Below are 26033 nucleotides of genomic sequence, written 5' to 3'. Positions count from 1 at the left end.
TGCGGCAGATATCAGGAGGTTTGGATGGGGATGGGAGGTTGGAGACGAAGAAGCTAAGTCAATGACAGTCTTGTTCAGTTGAATGAAAGATTTGCATGTAATGAATGATAGGATACAGTAGTTGTGAGAGAAACTGAAAACCACCACTTTATATTCCAGACTTTCGTGACAATGTTTCACACACGGCCCATGTTCATATAATTGGGAATAATTTAAATTATTCTATTCCAAAACATTTGAATATGGTTAACACAGAGTCTATTACCAAGTAATAGAATGAGAGGTTATTGCTAAGTAGTAGTCTCTCATAGACTCTTGCTAGCCTATGACCATTACAACAGCCAACACAGTTGGTGGTGTCTCAGGGACAGATTACATGGAAAGAATAGAGTTGATGTCAATTGCACAGATTGGCAAATATCAGATTTTCTGAAAATGTAAATACTGTAGTTTCAACATTGTCACAAAGCAGTTCTAACAGCGATCAACATATAGCAGCATAGAATGAAGACCCAAATTCAATGTATTTTGATATATCTGGATGTACTATGCAGGGTTTAATTACTCTATTCCATCATTCAAAGTACTTTTTGAGACAGCTGGAAGAGCCCTAGCTCATGTTTTGCTTGGACACAGCTGATGGCAACTTTGGTGTTGCTGCAGTTTATAGCTCAGTGAAAGGAACCACTGGGAACACTTAAAAACGTCTTCTATAGCTGGTGATATTTACACACTGTACTGGTTTCAAGCTAATAATATCTGCATGATGTATTCTGATTGCACACAAATACTACAGACCAGAAACATGTATATTGGTGTCCAAGGAGGTCAGAAGTGCGTGGCCACTTGATCTCTTCATGCAAGAAAGCCCTTCAAAAAGTATTTCCAGCAACAGATTATGCCTGGGAAACACATGGAACTAAAAGCACCCTAGTCACAATGCCTATCACCATTTGCCTTCTCCACTTATGATGTGTGAATTGCACTGAAATAATTTAAAGTGCTTTCTAAAGTTCACATCACTGTTCAATACAATCTGACAAGAATGATCACACACAGTAAATCTGAATTACGGTGATTCGTAATGGTAGTTATTAATAACAATAATTGGAAATGCATCATCACAACCCACGGGAACTCTAAGAATCCTTGTGGTGATGCAGCGCCTTGTTAGATTGTTACAAGAGAGAGAGAGATCATTCAAGGCCGGTCTCAAGACCTTTCTCTCTGACCGTGCCTTCAGCTCCCCTATCGACTCTCTACCCCCTCCTCGCTCCCTCCCTCCCCTCACCCTGACCATTTCCCCCCCAATGCTCGGGTCCTGACCCAACTGTCCAGCGCCTTGGGACGTCCTCCCGACGTGAAAGGCGCTCTATAAATGGAATCTTTTTGTTGTTGTTGTTGATGGCCAAACATTATTGGAATTTCCGATGATGTAATAATATCCGGTAATTATTTTTATGCTGCTATCTTTACCCCTCTGTGTGACTTCCTCCGTTAAGATTCCAATCAATTGTAAATTGTAAGTAATATATTTTCCTTTTTGTAGAATTGTGTCAGTTATTCATTCGAACCCAGTAACAAATCTGAATGGGGGAGTGTGTAACCCTCTCATGGAATGAGCTGCGTGCACAGGACATGGAGATGACATGGAGAACATGGAGAGACAACACTAGCCAGCCACTGAATGTTTAGAGACTCACACATCCTGTGGGACTGTTAATGTAAAAAAGAGTCAGGTCTGAATGATTTAGTAACCCAAAAGAATGCCATCAAAGACAATTGAGTGAAATAAGTCCAAAGGCCTTGAAATTCAAGTTCAATTCTTAAACGTTTTCTAAAAAAATTAGAATAATTAATAAATACAAGAGACTTCAATATGTCTCTTGATATACATCAAAGGTGGTAAACGTGTCAGTGGAAGACTTATTGTCAGTATAGCTTTTAACCAGCAGTAACTCTTGTCAGTGGTAAATTTAATGGGCAATGAAATGCTTGTTTGGAATAATGGAAGCTAGCCAAGTCACTCAGCCAGAAACAAGTCATTTGCTTTCTGCAGATAGATCCAGTGATGTTATGGCTGCAGGAAGCCAGTGAGGAAAAAACTTACCTCTGGAACATGAAGTATGAAAAAACAAAAAGCCATACATGCTGGAATTCACAGCTGTTCTGCTACATCTGAGGCCTGAAGTTTCTCATTGTCTTTTCCTTAAGACCATTCTTTGTCTGAAATTTGGAACCTGGTTTCTGCAGTTTTTAATGAAATAAAAAAGAATTTTCTTAGACTTAACCTTAAAGCCATTTATGAGGTCTGATTCTCTGGCGCTCAGATGATTGTCTTTGACCAAATGACTAAAATTCTAAAGACGTTCTTCTGCAATGAAAGAGATGGTTTGTATGATTCGTGGGAAGCATTTAACAAGCTTTTGAAATGTGGCTATAGGTTTCAATTAGCAGCCCCAGTGGAGGAGTAAAAAAACAATCCTTGGATTTTATCTAACACCTGTAATCATGTTGAAATGTGCTAAAAGCAGCTCACAGGGAATTGCTCAGTTTCTTTTTCAATCCCATTTAATGTACCCCGCGAATAAAGGCACTGAAGGAAATCATGTGTTGTGTTGGAGGAAGGTGCCCCCTAGAATTGTTACTGACTCATTGACCTCTGGAAATAATTTCTTCCAATTGACTCTATTAAAACCCCTCATAATTTTAATGAACTCTATCAGGTCACCCCTCAATCTTTTTCCCCAGCAACAAAAGTCCTAGTTTCAGCCAAAAAAAAGGCCCAGTTCCTCCAATCTTTACTTATAGGCCAAACCACTCATCCCCACGTTTCCAAATCAAGACTGGATTTACAGATATTATAAAGTGTAGTGAATATGTGTTTTGGTGACAAACATGGCAACCAATTTGTGCACAGCAAAATCCTACAAAGAGCCATGATGTGTCCTTGGGACGTCCTGCTGACATGAAAGGCACTTTACAAATGTAATTTGTTGTTATTGTTGTTGAATAACCAATTTTATTTGGGGACATTGTTGGTCAGGACACTGCTAGAAACTCCCTTCTCTTTTGGAAAACCGCTATGGGATCTTTAATCTGAACAGGCAGATGGAGCCTCGGTTTAACATCTCATCTGAAAGATGGCCCTCTGACACTGCAGCACACTCTCAGCACCGCATTGGAGCTTCACCTTAGATTATGTGAGCTTCAAGTCCCTACATGGGGCTGATCCCACAACCTTCTGATTCAGGCGGGATGACTACCAACTGAGCCAGGCTGACACACAAATAGTGCATGAGATCTTTTACATCTTGTTAGCAATAACGGGCAGACAAAACCTTACTTCAATGCCTCATCTGATGGACAGCGCTTTTGACAATGCAGCTCTTCCCCAGTCCTTCCCCAGTATTGAAGTGTCAGACAAGATTTTGAACTCAAAGTCCCAGCATGGGGCTTGAACCTACAACCTTCTGAACTGCAGGTAAGAATGGGACGAACTCAGCTGAACTGACTGAAATAAAAGAAGAAAACTGGGTTAATTTTCTTCACATAATATTTAAGTTTTTTCCCAAGTGCGATAAATCATATGGAAATATGGGAAGTAGATTTTCCATGACTGAAAGTAATTAGTGAGTTGGATCCTTATTGTAATAAGTGAACATCCTGTTCCATGCATGTTGTTATTATCCTTTTGGATGTATGCCCAAAGATCCCAGAATAAAACTTAAAACAACACAATGTATGTAGACACTTATCTGCTTAAAATCTATTTGCCTGCCCTGCTTACATCAATTTAAATGTTTTTTTAACCCGAGTTTGTAGCTAATCAAATATAATTGATTGTTTAAAAGATACTACTTTTGATCCAATTTTTACAAAATCTTTACAATCAAGGGTGTGAAATGCAAACATTTTTTAAAAATCTTCGACTGAACCTAAACTTGAATCTGTAAATGCCGCTAAGCTTTTCTTACAAGCAATCCCACTATTAATGGAGCATGTTTCACAAATACAGTGGAATTCCCCCATTTTAGCATATTTCATTAGAATGCTGGTTTGCTTATAAGCCATTTGGACTGTAGACCTGACAGTTACCAAATAAAATGCAAAATGTGCACAGAAAAGCCAGCCAGCTCACTTCAAAAGGCTGCCTTTTTTTTGCACTGACTTCTGGATCAGCGGATCACCTTCCAACATCCCTTCCTACTCATTTTCAAGCAAGCTGTCTGTCTACACATATATGCACAGTAGGTTTCTTTATGCAGAGGGTAATCAACGACTGGAACAGGTTGCCAGGAAAGGTGGGATAGGACAAGACACTGGACGCAATAAAAAGTTGTGATGGGGTAGGGTGGGTATTCTGGAGGGATGAGATCAGATGGGCCTTATTCATCCAAACCAATCTTATGATCTTGTGAATCTGAATGCTTTAATCGTCAATATCTCCTCTCTCAGAATGCTGTTTCGGAATTCATTATTTTTCATATTATAATAGTAACCACCACTGTAACTACCAGAGCTGTTGCATTATTTCTGTCACACTTATTTTATAATTCAAAGTGCTTAGATTGAAAGTGAGACAAATTCAGTTTGCTGATAAGAACCTGGTTTCTCACATCTGTATATAATGCAGTGTCTGCAAACTAATTCTGACGAGTGTACAGAATGATCAGCCGAACTTCCTAATACAGTATTTGTTTCATATTAACTTCTGATATTCATATATTCATAACGTTCCAACGTGAAAGATGCTATACAAATGTAATCTTGTTATTGTTGATATGATGTCCTATCTGCATCTAATCCCAGTCAAACAACAGTCCTTTAGTAACCATGGAGGAAGTAACCAGAGTGATGGGAATGGACTCTGAAAGGTCCAGATTAGCAATGTCCTTTTTCCAGAGTGCTTCCTACAATAATAAAAACATTGAATAATATGAATCACCCACAGTTCATGTTATAATAATAACACCTGGAGTTGCTCTAGCAACTTATCATTTTGTCAAAATGCCCCATAGCACTTTACAAGATTTACTGTAACATTAAGTAGCTGTGTATTTGTAGGCAAACACAGCAGGCAATTTGTGCACAGCAACTTCCACAAACAACCATGAAGTGTATGATCAATGGCATGTTGCCAGAACACTAGGAGAAACTCCCTTCTCTTTTCAAATCTTTAACATTCGCCTGAATAGGCAGACGAGGCCTCAGTTTAATGTCTAACCCAAAGAAGAGCATCTCCAACAATGCTGCACACCCAAACACTGTGCTGCATTGTCAGCATTGACTGCATGAGTTCAAAATCTTAAAGTGGCGCTTGAACCCACAAGTTGCTCACTCGAAGACAAGAGCGCTACCAAATGAGTCAGGCTGAAAGCTATTTCAGAAAAATTACAAACGTAGAGTATATTTGTGAGGTGCTGTGCCATTAAATTACGCAGAGATGTTGAAACACAATGATTCACAAGTTTTATCACTTGCACCCACATGGACCACTTTGGCCTTTAGATGTTCACAAGACACCAATGTCTACATTAACACTGATGCTTTTAAATAGGTTTCAAATAATTTGTCTCAATGTGTACAATAGGCCTTGCTCAATCACATTTTATCAGCTTTAAGTATTTTGCTCACTTAATATGTAAAATCGAAGGTGACATATTTGGCAATGAAATGTCATAATCGAGTCAATTCTCTGCGGTCTGGTTCTTCAGCCAGACTGGTCGGCAGTACTCCAGGGCACTGCTGATGACAGACCGGCTTGCTTGGCTCATCGGCAGCACACGGAGGGGCAGATCAATCACTAGGAGCAGGGATTTTTCCCACTCACTGCCAGTTAACCATGCAAGCTAAAGCCCTAATAGGTTTAGGAAGTACTGTGGTCCTAGCTGCACAAGCAGCAGGAATTTTGCCAACCAACGTTCTCAATGGCAGGCTAGCAGTTTTAGCTGCTGAACTCTTGTACACGCTGAACTCTCCAAGCCTTGGGTCTTGCCAAATTGCACCTAATACTCTCTAGAATTAGGTAAGTGGGGTGCATTGAAAACTCTGCAGCTTGTGTACTCTCACGCACCAGGCTCCACGACCCCATCACTCCCACCATCGCCCGACTTTACTGCCTCCCCATTCCCCAGAGGATTGAGTTCAAGATCCTCACCCTCACCTTTAAGGCCATTCATGGCCTTGCCCCCTCCTACCTCTCTGACCGGCTGATTCCCTATCAACCTGCCCGCTCCCTCTGTTCAGAGGGCTCCGGCCTGCTCTATGTCTCCCGCCCGACCCGCCCTACCATTGGTGGCCGGGCTTTCAGCCTCTCTGCCCCCACACTCTGGAACTCCATCCCATGGTCTCTTTGCCTCGCTTCCTCCCTCGCATCCTTCAAGGTCGGTCTCAAGACCCTTCTCTTTTATCGTGCCTTTGGTTGTGCACACATTGGCTGCCGCAATTGACCCGAGCTGTTTCCCCAAGATGTTCCGACCCCGTCCCCTTCCCCCACTCTTGCTGCAAGGTTCACCGGCCTCACCCATGGGAGCCAACCTTTCCTCCCTCACGCACATCCCCATCCAACCCACCTCTCCATCCCCTCCAACACCTCATCCCCCCCACACGCCCACCACTAACTGTCCCTTCTGCATCGGTCTGCAGAATGTCCACTCATTAACCAACAAGTCCCTCACAATCCACAACCTCACCATCGAGGAAAATATCGACATCCTCGCCCTCACCGAAACCTGGGTCATCCCAGGTGACACCTTCCCACTAGTTGAGGCCACACCTCCAGGTTACACCTTTCACAAAACCGCACGGCCTAATCGCCATGGCGGTAGTGTGGCTCTCATCTCCCAGTCCCCCCTCGGCCTTTCCCCTTACTCCTCCGAACCTTCCCCTCCTTTGAACATTTTAGCCTCTACCACCCCTCCAGGCTTTCCCTCAAAATCCTCCTTGTTTACTGCCCCCCCCAAACCTTCCCCCACCTGCCTCTCGGACAGCTCCACCCTTCTATCTTCACTCTCTCTCTGCTCTGAATGCCTCCTAACCTTAAGACTTCAATCTCCACTTCACCCCCTCCTGCTCTACCTCTGCCGACTTCCCTCTTGCCTTCCTTTAACCTCTCCCTCCTCATCCACTCCACCACCTATGACCGTGGTCACCACCTTGACCTGGTGATCACTCGGGCCTCACCGTCTCCGACATACCATCATCGATAAAGCCATCTCGGACCACCACTTCATCTCCCTCATCACGTCCGTACCCTTCCTGTTTCTCAACCACATACTGTCCATGGAACAAAATTTTCTCCCTCTCCACTGCCCTGGAGTCATCTGAACTCCTACGCCTCTGGCCCTCACTAATAATAATAATAATAATAATAATCCTTGCATTTGATATAACCGATCTCCCCTCCTCACTCTCTTCTCTCCACAACTCCTTCTCCTCCATTCTGGACTCCCTTGCCCCCCTCACCTCCCGAACTGCCTCATACTCCCGTAAATCTCCCTGATACACCAGCCACCTCCTTTCCCTCAAGGCACAAGTGCGAGCTGCTGAACACACCTGGACTAAATCCAAACTAACGGTCCATCATTGGCTTCACTACACCAAGACCTACCTCTGCACTCTTAGCTCTGCCAAATCCTCCTTCTACTCCAAGGTTATATTGGAGGCAAAGGATAACCCCAGGCTTCTCTTTTCCACCACAAACCGTCTCCTCCATCCACCCTCCCATGTCTCGCCCATCCTCTCCTCAAACTCAAACTCCTGTGAGGAGATGCTGGACTTCCTTGAATCCAAAATCGAGGGGATACGTTCAACCACCTCTGCCCCGTCCACAGCCACCCCCACATCACCTCTCCCTCATGACACATCCCCCACCCATCCCTCTCATACTCCTTCAACCCTATCTCTCCCTCCTCCCTCACCATGACTGCAAACTCAAACCCACCACCTGCTCCCTCGATCCCATTCCCACCTCTCTCCTCATCTCCCAGCTCCACCTTCTGGCCCCTCTCCTGTCCGATGTCATCAATCTCTCCTTGTCCACCGCTTCAGTTCCCACCCACCTAAAAATGGCCGTCATCACCACCATCCTGAAAAAACTTTCCCTGGATCCATCCCTCCTCTCCAGCTACTGCCCCATCTCTATCTTCCCATTCCTCTCCAAGGTCCTAGAACGAATCGTCGCGCCCCAGCTCCACTCCTTTCTTTCTCGCCATTCCCTCTTTGAACCCTAATCTGGCTTCCGCTCTGCCCAAAGTCACAAATGACATCTGTGATCAGGGCTCCCTCTGCCTCATTGTCCTCCTCAACCTCTTTGCCGCCTTTGACACTGTCGACCACTCCATCCTCATACACTGCCTCTCCGCCTTACTCAATCTTCACGGACCTGCCCTTGCCTGGTTCGATTCACCTTCTCCACTTCGTTGCCTCTAACAGTTTCTCCTCCAGCCCCCACACTGTCACATTGGCGTCCCCCAGGGCTCTGTCCTTGGCCCTCTCCTCTTTAATATCTACATGCTCCCCCTTGGTGACATCATCCGCAGACATGTATGCGGATGACACCCAACTCTATCTTTCTGCCTCCACCCTCAACTCCAGGACCACTACTATCCTGACAGACTGTCTGTCGGACATCAAGTCCTGGATGAGGGCAAATTTCCTGCATTTGAATGTGAACAAGACTGAGGCCCTCCTGATTGGCTCACGCCAGCGCCTCAGCACCTCAGGCTCTGGCAACATCAACCTCCATGGTTGCACACTGCAACTCACCGCCAGTCAGGAACCTGGGTGTCTTGTTCGATTCTCAACTGTCTTTTCTCCCCCACATCCAAGCCATGACCCGCTCTGCCTTCCCTCACCTGCGTAACATCGCCAACTCCGCCACTACCTCACCCCTCAGGCCACTGAAACTCTTGTTCATGCCTTCATCACCTCCAGGCTCGACTATACAAATGTCCTGCTTGTCGGCTTTCCCAAATCCTCCCTCCACAGGCTGCAGATAATCCAGAACTCTGCAGCTCGTGTCCTCTCCCGCACCAAACTATGTGACCCCATCTCCCCTATTCTTGCCCGACTCCATTGGCTCCCTATACTTCAGAGGATCCAGTTCAAGATCCTGGTCATCACATACAAAGCCCTCCATGGCCTCGCCCCACCCTACCTCTGTGACCTCCTAACCCTCTACCAACCCGCCCATTCCCTCCGCTCAGCCGGCTCCGGCCTGCTCCAAGTCCCCCAATCACTCCGCCTCACCCCCTCCTTAGCCTCCTTCAAGTCCCACCTCATGACCCTCCTCTTTGACTATGCCATCAGCCACACCCCTTCCCCTCCTCTCCCTCCCCACCCCCCCACCCCCAACCCCAGCTCAGGTCTGAAATGCTGTACTCTTTCCAGCGCCTTGGGACGTCCTCCCGACGTGAAAGGCGCTATACAAATGTAATCTTGCTGTTGTTGGTCGCTCTCCCACCTCTCTGTCTTCCCTCACCCCTATACCACCCTTCCCCCATACTCGGGCCCCGACACCTGACTGTTCAGCGGTTTGGTACATCCTCCCAATATGAAAGGTGCTCTATGAATGTAATTTTGTTGTTGTTGTTGTTGCATGCCTCCAGGGAGAGAGTCTGCATTCCAATCCAGACACAAGGACGTTTCGAAATGTTGTGTCTTACATATGTGGAGATCTCAGTTTAATTTGGACACTCTTAAGCATGGTGATGCGTTTCCGCAGGTATCAGGCACCCAGTTTACCAAAAGATAAATAAAATGAATCATGCCATTAGCGGGGAGGGGACACGTGTTTCTGAAAAAAAGTTTATTTGCATAATTTATACAGCAAAATATTTACAAGTACATGTACACTGTAAATTGCACATTAATCACCAATTCAGCTTTCATATTTTTTCAAAATAGGATAAAATACAGCAAAATTCACTTCATAGATATATGGGTCATGCAAGATAACTATATTTATGGATCTGTTACAATTGTACACAGGTGAAAATTATTTCAATTTCATCATTCAGCTGATGAACGAGACGTGAGTCTAAAATATTTACCTCAGAATTTTGTTTCACATAGAAAGTATAGGTTAGAAGAACATCTCTTCAGAAATACTCAGTGTCTGCGTATAAAGTTACTGAAAATCGTAAATTTCAATTTAATGCAGCGGTAAATGGTTTAGCTGTGCTCACCGTTGCATTAATTGTATAGCTGATGGATAGCAATGTCTTATTGTTGGCACATATTCATTTTACAACAGATTTACATGGTTACGTCTATCAACATTTCAGGTGCCTATCGTATAGCTGAAGGAAACCAGTTGCAGAGAATAGCGAGATGCGCCTGCAGTTTCCATTCTGCTTAACTGAGCAACTAGATGCATCCTTTTAACTATTCCCTCAAATGATTAGCCCTGAAAAGCAAATGATTTAATATATCTTCATTTGACATTTGATTTTCTGTGCAATAAATATGTCACACAAAGTAATGACTTCTGTAACAGTTACATTCAAACATAATCTCCAACTATTAGCATGGAGCAATTATTGTCCCCAAAACTTCAAGAACACAAAGAGAGTTAATAAATATTAATGTTTGCATTTCAAATAGTGCCTTATTACATCATCAAGACATCTCAAAGCGAGTCACAGGATATTACTGTGAAGTGTAGTGACTGTGCATTTGTAGGCAAATGTGGCGGCCAATTTTCAGACTGCAATGTGTCACAAGCAACCATGAAATTAGAACAATTTTATTTGGAGGATTGTTGACCTGGACATCGTGAGAAATTTCATTCTCTTTTCCACTTTAATAATCATAATCTTTACATTGGGTATAGTGCCTTTCATTCCCAGAGGACATTTCAAAGCACTTCACGGGATATACTGTAAAGTACAGTTACTCTGTGTTTTGTGGGGAAATGTGACAGTCAATGACTCAGGGGAGAGTGTGCTATCAACTGAGACAGACAGACACACTTGTCTATTTGGCAAATGCTTATATAACTCACCATTGTAACTATTGCATACTTCAGCAGTGTTATTCTTTGAACCACTGAACTGTTCTGTAAGAAAGTGCATGATAGCTAAAATTGATTAATTTAATTTTAACAAACTACATTTGATGAGCCTAATGTCAAATTTAAATCCACCCACCTTCCAAAATCTCCCAATAATATTGGCATCGATACATATAATATTCATACATATTAATATAATTTTACATATATGTTTGGAATAAATCTAACTAATGCTGGTCCTTTGTGGTGTGAATTTGGTGATCTATAATTATGCTATAAAGCATAATTTATTTGTTGAGAATGCATTACTTTGCCCAGCAACCTGGCCATAAAGCATATTTGTTGAGACATAAAGCAGCAACACATCTAAAAACAAACTCAAAGCAAGGGAATAGAGCAGTCTCAGTGAGAGAAGGAATCTGGACGTGTGGAAGCTCTTGTATACTTTAAACACCGGCATAGAATAATTGGGCCAGTTTCAGTGCTGCTCAGTGTATGTAATTCTATGGAGCATGTACATAGGTAAAAAATATTGTCAATCTTTGAAAGAAAATAATGCAGCGATGAAATCCGATCATATGGTATGCACAGATATGAAACAAATTCAGTCACATTAATGAACGTTTAGCACATAATCAATCCATGAAATTAATACTTAGAGTTTGGTGCAAATATTTTAGTGATTGTGGCTTGAAGTTTTGAGGATCTTTTCTCCACTTTAATGGCCAATGAAGGAAGACTGTGAGGCTTATTCTTAACTTGTTGATAAATTTATTGACCTCTGACGAAAAAGTTGACTATAAATTGCATGTCCCATTATATAAACACCGGCAGGTGATAATGGGACAGACAATGGAGGATAATATTTGCTCGTCACTAAATTTATCAGCAATGGAAGAATGACGCCTCCTCCCACCCACTACATTTCTGCATAATTGGCACATTCTCTTTCCTAGAACATTATTGCTAATATGTCATTACCATGTCTTCCTTGTTTCTTTATATCCAAATGAAAGGGTGAAGAAAATATACATCTGCAACATCTTCATAGCAGGTATGCCATGTAATCTATTTTCAATTCACATATCAATCATTCATCAATACACTATTTGAAACATATTTTAGTACTTGTGTAAATATGGGTTATGGCACTAAGAGAACACTGTCCTTATTGTCGCCAAATACAGGAAAATGAAATCACCACTGGTGGCCTGAATCCATCAGCCACCACTATAAGTGCGCAGTTAATAACAATTCTACAAAATCTTACAAATTGATGAGAGATGAACGAAAGCTTGATTGATGAATATAGCAGGTTTCAACTGTTCCAAAAGTAATGCAAGAAGTCCACAAAGCCGATTGATATTAACATTCTTGAGTAATAAATATTAGTTAAATAACTCAGCGTACCATCAATTAAAAACTCTTGAGACTTAGTGCTCCAATGTTAAATGAAAAAAAGTTTTCATCCAACACTGCCAGAACGTGTATTTGTTTAAAAATTTTGCCTCTAATGTGGCATCTTCAGCAGTTATAACGAATATTTTTTGTCGTTGGTTACATTTTCACTTGGAAGCTCAGAAGAGTACTGCTGTACGTACACACACTGCTTACCAATGCACGGAAACAATTTGTCAATAAACTAAGTCCCAGTAAGAAATACTGTCACATGCAATATCAACAAATCTATGAAGTCACTTCAGAAAACGATACTGTGTTTTCAACTAACAGTTCAAGGTTGTAGAAATTTGAAAAAAAAGATTTTTTGCTTCTAAATCTCAGATCGTGTACAAAACTGTCTTAGGAAGATTTATCCCTTGTGTGCACATTTTGTTATTTTCAAAGTAAAAAGCGGTTTATCGGTGCACACAAGGCTTCTCTGCTCAAGCTGAGTTCTAAAACTTGATGTCATTCAAACTCAACACCCAAAATTCTCCAGGTTTAAGGCTTAGAACCATTGCCTTCAATTTTAAGAATGTACCAATATCGAAGAATTTCTACATTGATACGGAAGCGGGCGTTCTTCTGAAAAGGGCAAAAAAATTGGCTTCCAAAATGATACTGAATGATTTTTTTCAAAATTTGTACAACCTTAAATTTTAAGACAATAATAATAATATTCCTTATATTTGATATAGCGGCTTTCACATAAGGAGGACGTCCCAAAGCGCTGCACAGGATTTACTCTAAAATGTAGCGACTCTGCATTTGTAGGCAATAGTCTTAAGCCTGAGACTGTGTGGGTTTTCGGTCCACTGGAAACTAAGAATAGACTGAGGGGATTGTTTCACTATTGTACTATGTGATGTTCAATGTCACTTTGTTACTAAACAATGGCTTTTGGCAAATTTAATATTGCTCAGAACAAGGGGTGCCTTGAGGTTTCTCCCCCTGCGCTAACAATCATTCCCGCTACTTTTTGAATTTCTTAAATAATCATTCTCCTTGCTCATATATGATCCCTGTTCTTTGGGAGCTATGATGTCATTTGTTTCAAGCCTCTCGACTCCTGTCAACACAGTGGCCAGCAACAAGCCGACAATGTCCTGTTTACAGATGGTAGTTCAATGCTATGTCAATACCCTGTGGATTCTGGACCCAACAGCTTAAAAAGACAAAAAGTGCTCAATTGCATTAAGTCTCAGCCTGTTTCGACCTTTTTCTGACTTCAAACTTAATTTGCAATCTGGTTTTCCACAGTTTTTAAAAAGAAAACAGCTCCTAAATTAAGTTTCCACAATTCCTTGGCATCTTAATGTTTAAGAGAAAAGTGCTCATCTTGATCCAAAGCATGGGAGCATTTAGAAGTGCTTCAAGATATTATCCTTCATGAAGGGAGTTATATAAATGAAACTTGTTGTTCTTGGCCTAAACAGGCTAAGACTGGGTGAAATTTGTGGTCACTAATTCTTTTTTCATTTTGAATTGGGATGGAGATAACTTGTGACAAGATAAGCCTTATATAAACTAATAAATGAAATTTTAAGAGTCCCTGGGAATAACTCTGTTAGTTGTCATAGATATCTCCTGCACATGCAAAATGGAAGAACTGGAAATGCGTAACAGTCTGATATATCCTGCTGTCAATGGCAGCTGAAGGATTTTAATCAGGAATAAAGGTGCAATAGACATGTAGCAGAAACGGTCTGTTATCACCTTCCCTGTTACATTTCTGGAGCATTTTACAGTAATACAATACCACTGAATTTAAGCAATTAAATTGTAAAAATACATGGATTATTGATTGCAGCAAGAAGGAACAACAGCTAAGCAGCTGAACAATTGTGCTGTGAAATCAGATGTGAAGTCATGTGGGATTTAGAGGCCAGTATGGCATTTTCACGTGATTTCAGTGAACAGATTTCTGCCCTTGTTTCCAGGTAAAGTGACAACTGATCTACATGGGAAAAAAGGCTGTCTTTTGTTATCAAATGTACAAGGAGAACGCATTTTTAGCAAAAGTTAAAATAAAACTATCATGTTCCACAGTCGCTCTCACTTGAGAGAGTTGTTTAAAGTTTCGCTTGTTGAATTGTTTAAAGTTTGTTTTTTTCCCAGCTTCAGAAAAGTTGAATTGATGGTTTACTGTTATACTTCTCATTCATAAATCAACAAAAATTGACAAACTAGGAGAGCAAAGGAGTGTTTGAAATTGTTTTCAATTTTACTTGCAGACCATAACTTAATTTTCATGTAAACTCACCCAAGTCATGCTTTCAAACTCAGCAAAGGAAATGATTCCATGAAAATAAGTGAAATACAACTCAAGTAAAGATAAAAAGCTAAGTGCCTGGATAAGGGAGGATGATATGAACCGAAGAACGAGCAGAGAAGAAAGAGCGAAGGATGGGAGATAGTCACTTGCCTACCAGTTGCTCTGTTGTTTTCCCGCAGCTTGTTAAGTTGGTCGTTTGTTCAGTAAATAAAACGAGGATGGTTATCAATGAGAAAGATACAAATTTATACAAATTGCTTTGCAACAGGACCTTCTAATTTCCATGCAGCTTTTATCTGTCTGTATCCCACTGTGTCACACATCTTTGTGGCACTATGGGCATAGTGCAGTTGTGCTAAATTAAAATAAAGAATTTTAAAATTGTCAAAATATTGCTACCTGCTGTATTTTGGCCTGAATTTCTACCTAGTCTTATCCTCCTGGGGGGCCATTTTTGCTTTACATTGTAAGATCCCATACAATTCTCTTAAATCGGAAGCCCGTTTCCCGCAGTTGTTAAAAAACGTGCCGGCCAGCTTCTAAGTTCAGACTGAATTCAAGCATTTTCAAAAATTCTGTGCAACCTTAAATTTTAAGACAAAATTTAAGTCTTACATCTCTCATAAGGAATGCCCTTGCTTCATTTCCTCCCCTGTGTCTCCCCCCACCTCCAACACATAATAGTTCCTTCCAGTGTATATAATTTATTGGCATCTGCAGTTCGAATTCCAAGCAATCAACTGTGCAACACGATAGAAAATAAACAGATCCTATTAATTCATTTATCTTGGTCAGCAGTTCCCTCCCCCCCCCCCCCCTCCCACCCCCCCAACTACTGTGTGGGATGTGAAAATACAGAAAGTATTAGATAATGACTATACTGTTGTTCATTTATGGTTGTTTTCAGTTTGCATAATTCACCCAATGTCACTGCTGATTTTTTAAGGATGAGTCTAGAAGCAGCTATTCATTCCCTTTTGATTGTTTATTTGTTTTAATGCTCGAATCATTGGTAACTGATGTCTGCTTGAGTTCGGAAACTAGTCCTGCTGATGTATGTCCTCACGCCTAATGATTTTGTAGATCACCCAATAGAAAATGTTGAAAATTAAAAAGGCTAACGGAAAACCAGCTCTCGCTACTGTGTCAATTTTCTTGGCTCTGTCAATGAATAGCTTTCTCATGTCATCTTGGCTTTTCGGTGCAGGCAAGCTATTTGATCCTTTTCCAGGAAGTCCATCCTTCGGTTGCAGACATGGTCCCATCCCATACGCACTGAAGCTAAATCGGCTTTCTCTCACCTCATCATCCTGCAAAGGCAGTGAAGCATTAAAGTTACTCACGTTCGGCAATATGTGATCAGGGCAACAACAAACAATGCTTACATTCTCTGCCCCCACCAACCCTCCATACCACCAGCACCACCACCACCTACCCTTCCAAATGCAGCAACAGATGGTGTTTACATCTACCTGACATGTTAACATATCATGGTATATTTTTGCATAATTCAGTCTGTGAATCATATAATCTGAAAAACTAAAGGTTGAGAAGTATAACGTGCAAGTTTATCTTTTAGCCACTGCAGTTTCTCTTGTGCCTTTTTCCGTTTTATTTAAGCCTCTTGCTGTGCTGTTCCTTGCAGGCGATATTGTTTCTGTATTTTAGCCAGTTTTTTTTGAGTCAGCACGGCCTGACTTAACCCTTCCATTGCTGACTTTGGGGGCAATTTCTCTTTGTTATTGTTCATTATATTCATTACTCCAATTTATTTAGCATCCTCAGCGTTCGCCATGAATAAAGTAATAGTGTTTAGCATTAGAGGCCCTTTAGCATACTCTAGTGCGTTGATTGCAATATAAATTCTTTTCAAACAGCTTTGTTTTTTTGATGTATCTTTACACTGTTCAAGATGAAGATGGCAGGTTTGAAGGGAATGAACAGTTTCCTATTTTGCACAAGAATTTCCCAAGACAATATAATGCAAGCCAGATGAAAGGAGAACCTTCTCTCCATTATCCTGACAATGTAGCTAAATTTCCAAGTCTATCAGCGTGGCAGACCCTAACTGCATGGCATTTCCATTTCCCATACTTCAATTACATTCTTATGACCTGTCTGAGTGAGATTAGCAAATGAGTACCAAGCGAGCCAAACTGAAGCACATTCTTACACTGTGAAGTGGACTTAAAACCTACGGGAAAGGGACTGAGGCCGCAGCAAACTGAGGAGCATTAAAAGCTATCAACTCATCATTGGTAACTGGATTTCAATCCAGGTCACAAGATGAAATAACTGATCAAATCCTTCAGGAGATCCATTGTGATTTGTTTCATAGAGGTTTAAATTTATTATGTCAGGAAATCAAATTATTGTGTCAAAATATGTCATTTAACACCATTTAACACACTTTATTAATAATTATATTTGATTAAGAGTGTGTCATACCAGGTAGGGTGGATGCAGTCAAAAAAAAGGCTTAATGCTGTAATGGGAAGAGCTTAGCTTGAGGCCAAATGAGGCCGAAATGCCTTTTTCATCCAAACCTCTCGTGATCTTGTGATGAGGGACTTAGGAATACTTGGTACCCCTGCTGGGCCTTGTTAATCAGTTTATGGAGGTTTTTGGGCAGTATTATTGCTTTTGACACCTGTTCCTAAATACGGTCTCAAAAATGCATTGGAGTTTTAGAAATGGTGGTAAATGGTTTTGTTTATTCCAGCAATAAACCGTAAGAAATGTGCGAACACTGGGAAAAAAAATCACCTGAATCTCAAGATATAGAGGTGAGCAGCAGCGTTAATGATAATAATCCTTCCATTTGATATAGCACCTTATCACGTCTTTGAGACGTCTCACAGAATATACTGTAAAGTGAATTGACTGTATATTTTGTGGGCGGAACAGCTAATGATGCTGTCTTTCTCAAGGCAGGACCATGGTTGAAAACAGCATTCACAGAATGTCGGTGGCAGCTTCAAGAAATAGAAGATTTAGTTTGTGCTGAATTTCAGGATGGTTCTGCATGGGAAGGTGCTGACTGGAGATCAGTCATCTCCACAGAGCTGAGATCTGGTGGGCAAGACAACAAGCCATATCCCGGGAACTGCCCTCCGACTTGCGTGAAAGAATGAGGGTCATTGAGAGTGGGTAAAGCAAACAAAACAATATGCAGTTTTGTTGCCCAGACCAGTTTCAACGGTGAATGGAAAGTTAAATAAAAAATGATTTTATATAAGTGTATTTCATTAAGTGATAACATAACAAGCATATCCTAAATGAGAGCATTTAATGCATTTTTGATAAGTGCATTGTATAAAGGAGGAAGAGGAAGAAATAAGAATTAAAAAAAGTTTTGATTCTAAATACTTTTCTTCAGTAAACACTTAAATTAAACAAGGGAAATATGACACAGTTTGTTACATTCCTTAAACAGTCAAACACCACGCCATATTTGAAACTGTGGAAATATAGGATCAAAGGAGTTGCTTAATTAATACTAACAAACATAAATCTAACAGGCCATGCGAGATATGAAGAAACTCTAGCCAGGGAAACACTTTGATGGTTTAAAATGAGTGTTAGCATTGACATCAAGACATGTATTAGGGACACACACTAAAACAAAAAAGGATGACACAGGGGTGTAACACATGACTCACATCATAAAACCTCAGATTTAGCTACTTGAATTCAACATGATTTTAAGGTACCTCTCCTGTTTTCTGAAATAGATGGTCCCAATGCAAGGATCAAATGCCCTTACAATTATTGTTTGTTAATTACAAATTATTATTCATCAGTTTATGAAATACTTATTGTTATATCTACATGAGAGAAAGCTAAACGCCCCCTAGTGATGACCAATAGAGGTTTATGGACCTCATTAAGGAATCTGGTCTCCCAGGAATAATTATTTCATATTGGAGTAGTTTAATCGGCAGGGAATGGACTCGGCATCATCGGGTTTCTAAATACCCAATGGATTTTTTTTTAGCCGATTCACAAATGTGACTTAGTCTCGACATAAATAAATATTTTCAATTCCCAAAGTTTGCATCAGTGATATGTAGCAAAACAATTTTTAAAAAATATTCATTGAAACCATTGGAACCAACAGAGAAAATTATTACTTTTCTGGGCTTTCATCAAACGTATTTTACATTGCAACAAAATGTGCACATGTTCAAATGTAACTTCTCGTGGATGTACAGTATGTGGAAGGCTGAAGCTGGCAACTAACCAATTGTCCCTAGAATGATTAGGTTATAAAATCCCTCAAACAATGTAGCAGGAGAGGAGGGAGGGAAGTGGGAGAGAAAGGGGTTGTCACTGAATCCAGATTGTAACATGATGCAGAGTGTAAACTAGGTGAAGCATAACAACAAAAATTGTGTTGTTGAAATTAGCAGAACTCATTAAATAAAGTGCTCAGGAAATCCATTTAAACCTGGGCATTAAAGTGGAATCTTTGCTGAACTGAATATCAAGCAGTGTTTATTTTTATTTCTGTTTTGCTCCTGTTGTATTGTAAGGACAGAGCATTATAATGGACATTCCTGAGGTGTTATTTCAGTAGTTGGAGCAGGTGTTGGTGAAATGGCTCAGCACATCCTGGGGTTTGTTCCATCCCAGGGTGAAGGACTGGATGTGTGGTCTCTCTCTGACTGTGAGAGCTCTTCCCATTTGCAATGAGCTTTAGCAGCTTCAGTGTGGTTCTTGGCTCTCAGGGATGTTGAAACTACAGCACATAACTGGCTTCAATTCAAGAACAAATATCGTTCTCACTCAGAGGTCACAAAGAATGCTGGCATGGGATCAGGACAAACCAAATACACTACGTGGTATTCTCCTGAGGTAAGGGAGCATGATATTGGGGCAAGTGAGTCAGCGTGACCCTGCGACCAGCACTGCTAAACCTGATAACCAGAAAATGTTAAGTGCAGAAATATGGATCAAGTACAAAGGTCTTTAACGTTCATAGGCAAAATACCCAAGGATTGTGCACTCAAGATGTCGGCTGTCATCTTCATTACAATAAGCAAAAGGCAAAATACTGCAGATGCTGGAAATCTGGAATAAACACAAAAGTCGCTGGGAACACGCAGCAGGTCAGGCAGCATCCATGGAGAGAGGAAAATGAGTTAAAGTTAAAGCTCAATGTTCTGACGAACTGTCATTGACTTGAAACGTTAACTCATTTTCCTCTCTCCATGGGTGCTGCCTGACCTGCTGTGTGTTCCCAGTGACATCTGTGTTTATACTTCATTACAATAAGTATTCATTTTGCCTGAGTATTTTCACTTACTGCACTCAAGGCATTCCTGAATTTTTTAAAATTTACTCTGTCAATTTTTCTCCTCCAATTTTCTCCTCCCCTCTTCTAATCAAGACATTTTATTCAGTTTGCCTCTACTGGAATACAGTTCCACTCACATCAATTGCCTACTGGTAACTTGCCAAAGCGATCGTTGATTTACTGATTTAATCACTCCGAGACGCTGTCCCACATGAAGGGCACTATATAAGTGCAAGTCTTTGTTGTTGTTAATCTCCCCCACCTTCTGGAACTCCATTCTTCAGTCCCTTCAGCTTGCCCCAGCCCTCCCCGCTTTCAAAAGACACTTTAAACCTATCTGTCTGTACTCACGTTTAATCATTTACAACCCCACCTCCCAGATCCCCCTATCCCCACCCTCCAGCTCAGGTTTTCATTCAGCTGTGTGAAGTATTTTCAGACATCCTCCCGATGTGGAAGGTACTTTATATGTGTAAGGGGCTTCTGTTGTTGCCTGAGTCTTAAAAGTGACTGGTGGCAGTTTTCAACCTCAAAGGGAATCACAGCCAAGACTAATCCTGTCCTCACTAGACACCTACGTACACATATCTTCCAACAGGGGATGTCTGAAACTTTTATGAGTAGGAACCCAGGCTGATTTTTTTCAGTCTAACCCATCAGGAGACACTGAAGTTAATTTAATAATAATAATAATTGCATTTGATATAGCACCTTATCACATTGTTGAGACACCTCAAAGTGCTTCACAGAATATATTGTAAAGTGGATTGACTGTATATTTTGTGGACAAAATGTGACCGCCAATTGCACACAGCAGTGCCCCACAAACAGTCGTGAATTGAGTGACCACATTTTTCTTGAGGAATTATTACTCCCGGAAAGTGATGCGCCAATCGACTAATAACCGGGTTCCTATGTACTGCTAGGTAAACAGAAGTGTATGGAGAAAGCAAACTTGCCTAAGGTTTCACCGCACCCAGGAATCAAACCCGGCTCCTCTTGCTTGCGAGGTGAGCACATGCTAATCAATATGCTACCGAACTCCACAATTGTAGTATCTCAACTGCTGGAATGACTAAATTCAAATAACACAGTGCAGAACAGTAATCGAATACCCAACCTCAGTTGGCATAGCCTTCTACTCATTCGACAGTATGTTTACTCACAAGGCCACCAAAGGAGCTGTGTGTTTCTGGTTTGACACAGAGCAATCAAATCAATTAGCTGAAAAACTTATCTGAACCGATTTAAACCCATTCTAGGTCTCCCCTCTGAAGTAGATGGTTGCCCTTGGGCGTCACAGAACACAAGACAAGATGAATGCAATGAGAAGATGGTCAGTGTTGGTGAGAACCCAGGTGTCTAAAATTAAATGGGTAAAGCAATAAATTGGGCAAAGTACTGGAAGACTTTCAGTGTTTGTGGAACAGAATCATATCCCAGATAATTAAATTCTTTTAAGAGAGGGGGAAAATCAAAATCGCCAAACCACATTCCTTTTTAGTACTGCATGGAATTTCAGATTTAAAGGTAACTAAAATACAGATTACTGATCTAAGCAAATGTATTCCCTTTAATTCTCAGCCAACGTAATCACTGTTAAATTGTACCTACTAACATTGCTCCTGCCTCTATTTAACTGAGTGCTCATTCCAACAAACCACAACAGTTATTGACTGCATTTTCCAAATGTCTGTCTAGTACAGATTTGTAAACATACTGTGCACTTTGGTAATGTGATAGAATTAATGCTGTACTGCTCCTTCTTGGGTTCATTCAGTTAACACTTACACCAGTAGTTTTCATAGAAGCTACATTTAATATTAAGATCAATGACAGCAACTGCTCGCTACCTTTGTAATAAACAAAATGCGTTTATTACATTTATGAAGTGCGGGAATAGAACATACTTTCTTCTTCCACATTCAAACTCTCTCCTTCACTCTTGGGATAAAAATCATTCATGTGCGATGTCAGGAAATTCGAAAGTCTTTGAAATTGAACTTGAATCTGCAGGTGTATCTCCAGGAGGTACAAACAACCGAATGTTATATCTATATGTGGGTGGGTATGGTTATTCTCAATGTACCACAGCAGCAAGTTTATACGTTAAATGCTCTTTTGCGCTCTGAAGAAACCTTGTAAGATACTAATGATCCTTGCAATTGATTATTATTATTACTATACAGTTCCTTATCACGTCTTTGAGTCATCTGAAAGCGCTTCACAGAATATACTGTAAAGTGAATTGACGGTATATTTTGTGGGCGAAACACTGCAACCAATTGCACACAGAGTGTCCCACAAACAGTTGTTCATTGAGTGATCAAATTACGATTATTATTATTCTTTTTGAAGGGATTATTACCCTCGGAAAAGCGATCCACCAATCGATTGACCTTACTGCTAGGTAAACAGGCATGTGGAATAGGAACTTGCCCAATGTTTTGCTCTGCTGGGAATCGAACCCAGATCCTCTCGCATGCGAGGCAAGTGTTCTAACCACTGAGTTACAGGACTACAGATGCAAACAAAACAACAACAACAACAAGATTCCATTTATAGAGCACCTTTCACATTGGGAGGACGTCCCAAGGCGCTGTACAGTTGGATCAGGACCCGAGCAGGGGAGAAATGGTCAGGGTGTGGGGAGGGAAGGGAGGGAGCGAGGAGGGGGTAGAGAGTCGAGAGGGGAGCTGAAGGCATGGTCAAAGAGAAAGGTCTTGAGACTGGCCTTGAAGGAGGAAAGGGAGGAAGCGGCGAAGGCACTGGGGGATGGAGTTCCAGGGGCTAGGGGCTGAGAGGCTGAAGGCCCGACCACCGATGGTAGGGCGGTTGGGGCGGGGGATGTAGAGCAGACCGGAGCCAGAGGAACGGAGGGTACGGGCAGGTAGGTAGGGGGATAGTAGGTTGGAGAGGTAGGAGGGAGCAAGGCCGTGAATGGCCTTGTAGGTGAGGATGAGGATCTTGAATTCGATCCTCTGGGGGATGGGGAGCCAGTGGAGGCGAGCGAGGGTGGGAGTGATGTGGTCCTGGTGCGGGACAGTACACGAGCTGCAGAGTTCTGAATGACCTGCAGCTTGTGGAGGGAGGTGGCGGGAAGGCCGGCGAGGAGAGAGTTCCCATAGTCCAGCCTTGAGGTGATAAAGGCGTGGACCAGAGTTTCAGCCGCGTGAGGGGTGAGGTAGTGCCGTAGTCTGGCGACATTCCGAAGGTGATGGAAGGCGGTGCCAGTTGTGGCGCTGATATGAAGGAGAAAGGACAGCTCAGGGTCGAACAGAACACCAAAGTTCCTGACTGACTTTGAGAGGTGGAGAGAAAATGAATGCAGACAGAAATTTAAGCACCAATAAGCAAGAAGAGCTCCTGTTATGGAAATCTTGGTTGGAATATCTTTTGTTTTGTTGGCATTCTTAGTGCTGAGGTTTTGAATCTGAGTGAGATTACAAGTGAACAGCGCTGTAAATGAATATGCTCCGATCAGATATCCTGGTAAGTGGTTGCAGGAAATGGAACCTGTATGCCCGCAATCTCTTTCAGGTTAACTCAAAAAATATCAAACTATGCATTGATAAAAACTGCCACCTGGTTTGATCCTTTATAAGTGCTGAATTGTTCATGTTTTTTCTTTGGATACAATACAACAATAAAGATTCCCCAAATTAATTGGGAAATTAGTTTGTCTCTCGAGTCTTATTTTGAAAAAACATGGAATGTTTCCGAGCAAACTATTCAATCAATGCTGCTGCATAAAATCGTAATTTCTATAAACTTTCTGGTGCTAAACTAATCATATCTCTAAGGTTTAAAGAGGCTCAGTCACAGAAGCAAATGCTTCCTCAGTATCTAACCTTTATCCTGTGCTTTATTACTTACTTGTAATGTGCTTCTCCAAATTTGTGAATGATCCATTTGATTTAATTAAAGGAAGCTAGGGCTGATAACCACAGGCATGTCAAAACCAGGTAACACGGAGAACTCAGATTCAACTTTAATTGGATCCATCCTGGTCTTTCATCTATCTATCTGTCAATGTATTTGTCCTGCCATCTGTCTGTGACTGTATAAATCTAATTATTCCTCTTGCTGCCACTTTCATGCTCCAATAGATCAATATTTAATAAAATGAAGCAAGCCAACTTCTGATGCACTGAGCCATTACAGATCAGAAGTACAGAAGTTAGCAATAATGGTGCAGTGTTTTGGAGATGGAGGAAAGTGGATTTGTTCAGAGCCCGGTTAAAAGGCTTCAAGGAGAAGTGAGGGTTGAACACAATGCTGAGGTTTTGTGAGCTAGAGTGAGCACCTGGGGAAATCAATACAATCAGAGGCTGAGGTGAGGAGACACTGGCAGGAACCGAGCAGGATGGCTTAGGTTTTGTGAGTGTTCAGATGAAAGAGTTGAGGTTCATCCAGAATGTAATGCCTGACAGGACAGTTTGACAGAACAGCAGTAAAGGATCAGAAAGAGGAGACGAATTGGGTACCATACACATTCATGCGCAGCAAGTAGGAATCTGGTTGCAATAATTGGACAAGTTTTGAAGAATCATAACATTAAAGAGTAATGGAAAAAAAGCAGGGGGTGAGAATAGAGTAAATACATCCAGCGAGGGAGCTTTCATCAGCACAGAGACATTCATGGTTTGAATTGCTGCTTTCATTTTCGTATGATTTTTAACACTGGTGATATAGCAATAATCTTATTATTTTCTATGTTAACTTAATAAGCCTCTATCCCCTCCGCCCCACCCACTCCTTCACTCTCACTTTAAATAACTTAAGATTTTTTTTCACTCTACAATACTTAAGTTTTCTTTTCTTTACCCAGAACACAAGTATCAACTGGAACAGAAAGGTGGAGAGAAGGGTGTTTTGAGGATAGTAAACTGGACTCATATAACAAACGGTTCAATACTTGAATGGAAAATTGGTAGGGTGGGTATTCTGGGAGGATGAGATCAAATTGGCTGAAGGGCCTTCTTCATCCGAATCAATCTTGTGATCTTGTGACATTTAACTCAAAAGTTCTTTGAACTAAAACGATTGTTTTCAAAATAACGTTTCCTCGTTATTGTTTGATATCTTCAACTTCTGATTTCTCAATAGGCTAAAAACTGAAGAATGCGTTGAAAATCTGCTGAGTAATTTTTAGCACAACTTTTACTTACATTTTGCAACTCATCGTTCCTCACATAAATTGTTTTTGTCTTTTGAATATCAACACAAAATATTACATACTTAAAGTTATTTTTGGTTAAGATTGATTCATATTTTGCTTGAAGTTACAAATCTTACAATATTCCAACAAGACAGGTACCTTAAAATAGGACTATGTTTCATCACATATGAACAGCGAACAGACTACAAGGGGTTACAGTTCCTACTTGGTACAGACATTAGGTTGACATAAGGACAACTCCTCCACTTATGACTTCTTATCACACAATGACAAATGGGACATTTGCTTGTCATTTTACCCCAAAATTTGAACCGTAGATTTGAGCCAAAGTGCCGTATATTGGTTCGCTGCTTCTCAAGCCATTGCTACGTCGCATGGTTTCTATGTTTTCATTTCCATCAAGTACCCCCTCAACATTCTTTCATCAAAAAGGGTGGGCAAACAAGAGAAACAAAGAGTAATTTATTAAAATAATATACAAGGGTGTCATTCTCCTTTCAATCTTAAAAATTCATATATTTAAGTTATAAAAGTTTTTACACAAATCCGTCCAACAAAAAGAAAACCTTCCGATTTACTTTTGTCATGAAGTTATTTATTTGCATTAAATATGGGTGTTAAAGGTAGCATATGCACTACCTTTTCAATTGGTTCTGTACACAATCTCATTGCAGTGACCCTTCATATGTAAATCACAGAACAGTCCATAACTTAACAAAATACAATGACCAAGCCAAATACATAAGCCTCTTTATAACAAGTGTCTTTAAAGAGCTGCACCAAAAGTTAGTGGCAGTGAAGGGGATGTGACAGAGAGGGT

General features: G+C 41.1%; 1 protein-coding gene across 1 annotated transcript in view; it reads right to left on the bottom strand.

Moving 5' to 3' along the window:
- Positions 1-15698: 15698 nt before the first annotated feature.
- The window catches only part of glra3 (glycine receptor, alpha 3), a 55056-nt gene continuing 44721 nt past the window's right edge, over positions 15699-26033 (bottom strand). Inside the window, 2 exon segments of the mRNA XM_042341948.1 lie at positions 15699-16042; positions 25512-25631. Of these exon segments, the coding sequence (XP_042197882.1) occupies positions 15773-16042; positions 25512-25631 (390 nt within the window). The 3' untranslated portion in view covers positions 15699-15772.

Source organism: Callorhinchus milii, unplaced genomic scaffold (assembly GCF_018977255.1).
Source record: "Callorhinchus milii isolate IMCB2004 unplaced genomic scaffold, IMCB_Cmil_1.0 Scaffold1, whole genome shotgun sequence".
NCBI lineage: Eukaryota > Metazoa > Chordata > Chondrichthyes > Chimaeriformes > Callorhinchidae > Callorhinchus > Callorhinchus milii.
Note: the sequence above shows the minus strand (reverse complement) of the source record. Positions and strands in the feature narration are given on the sequence as shown.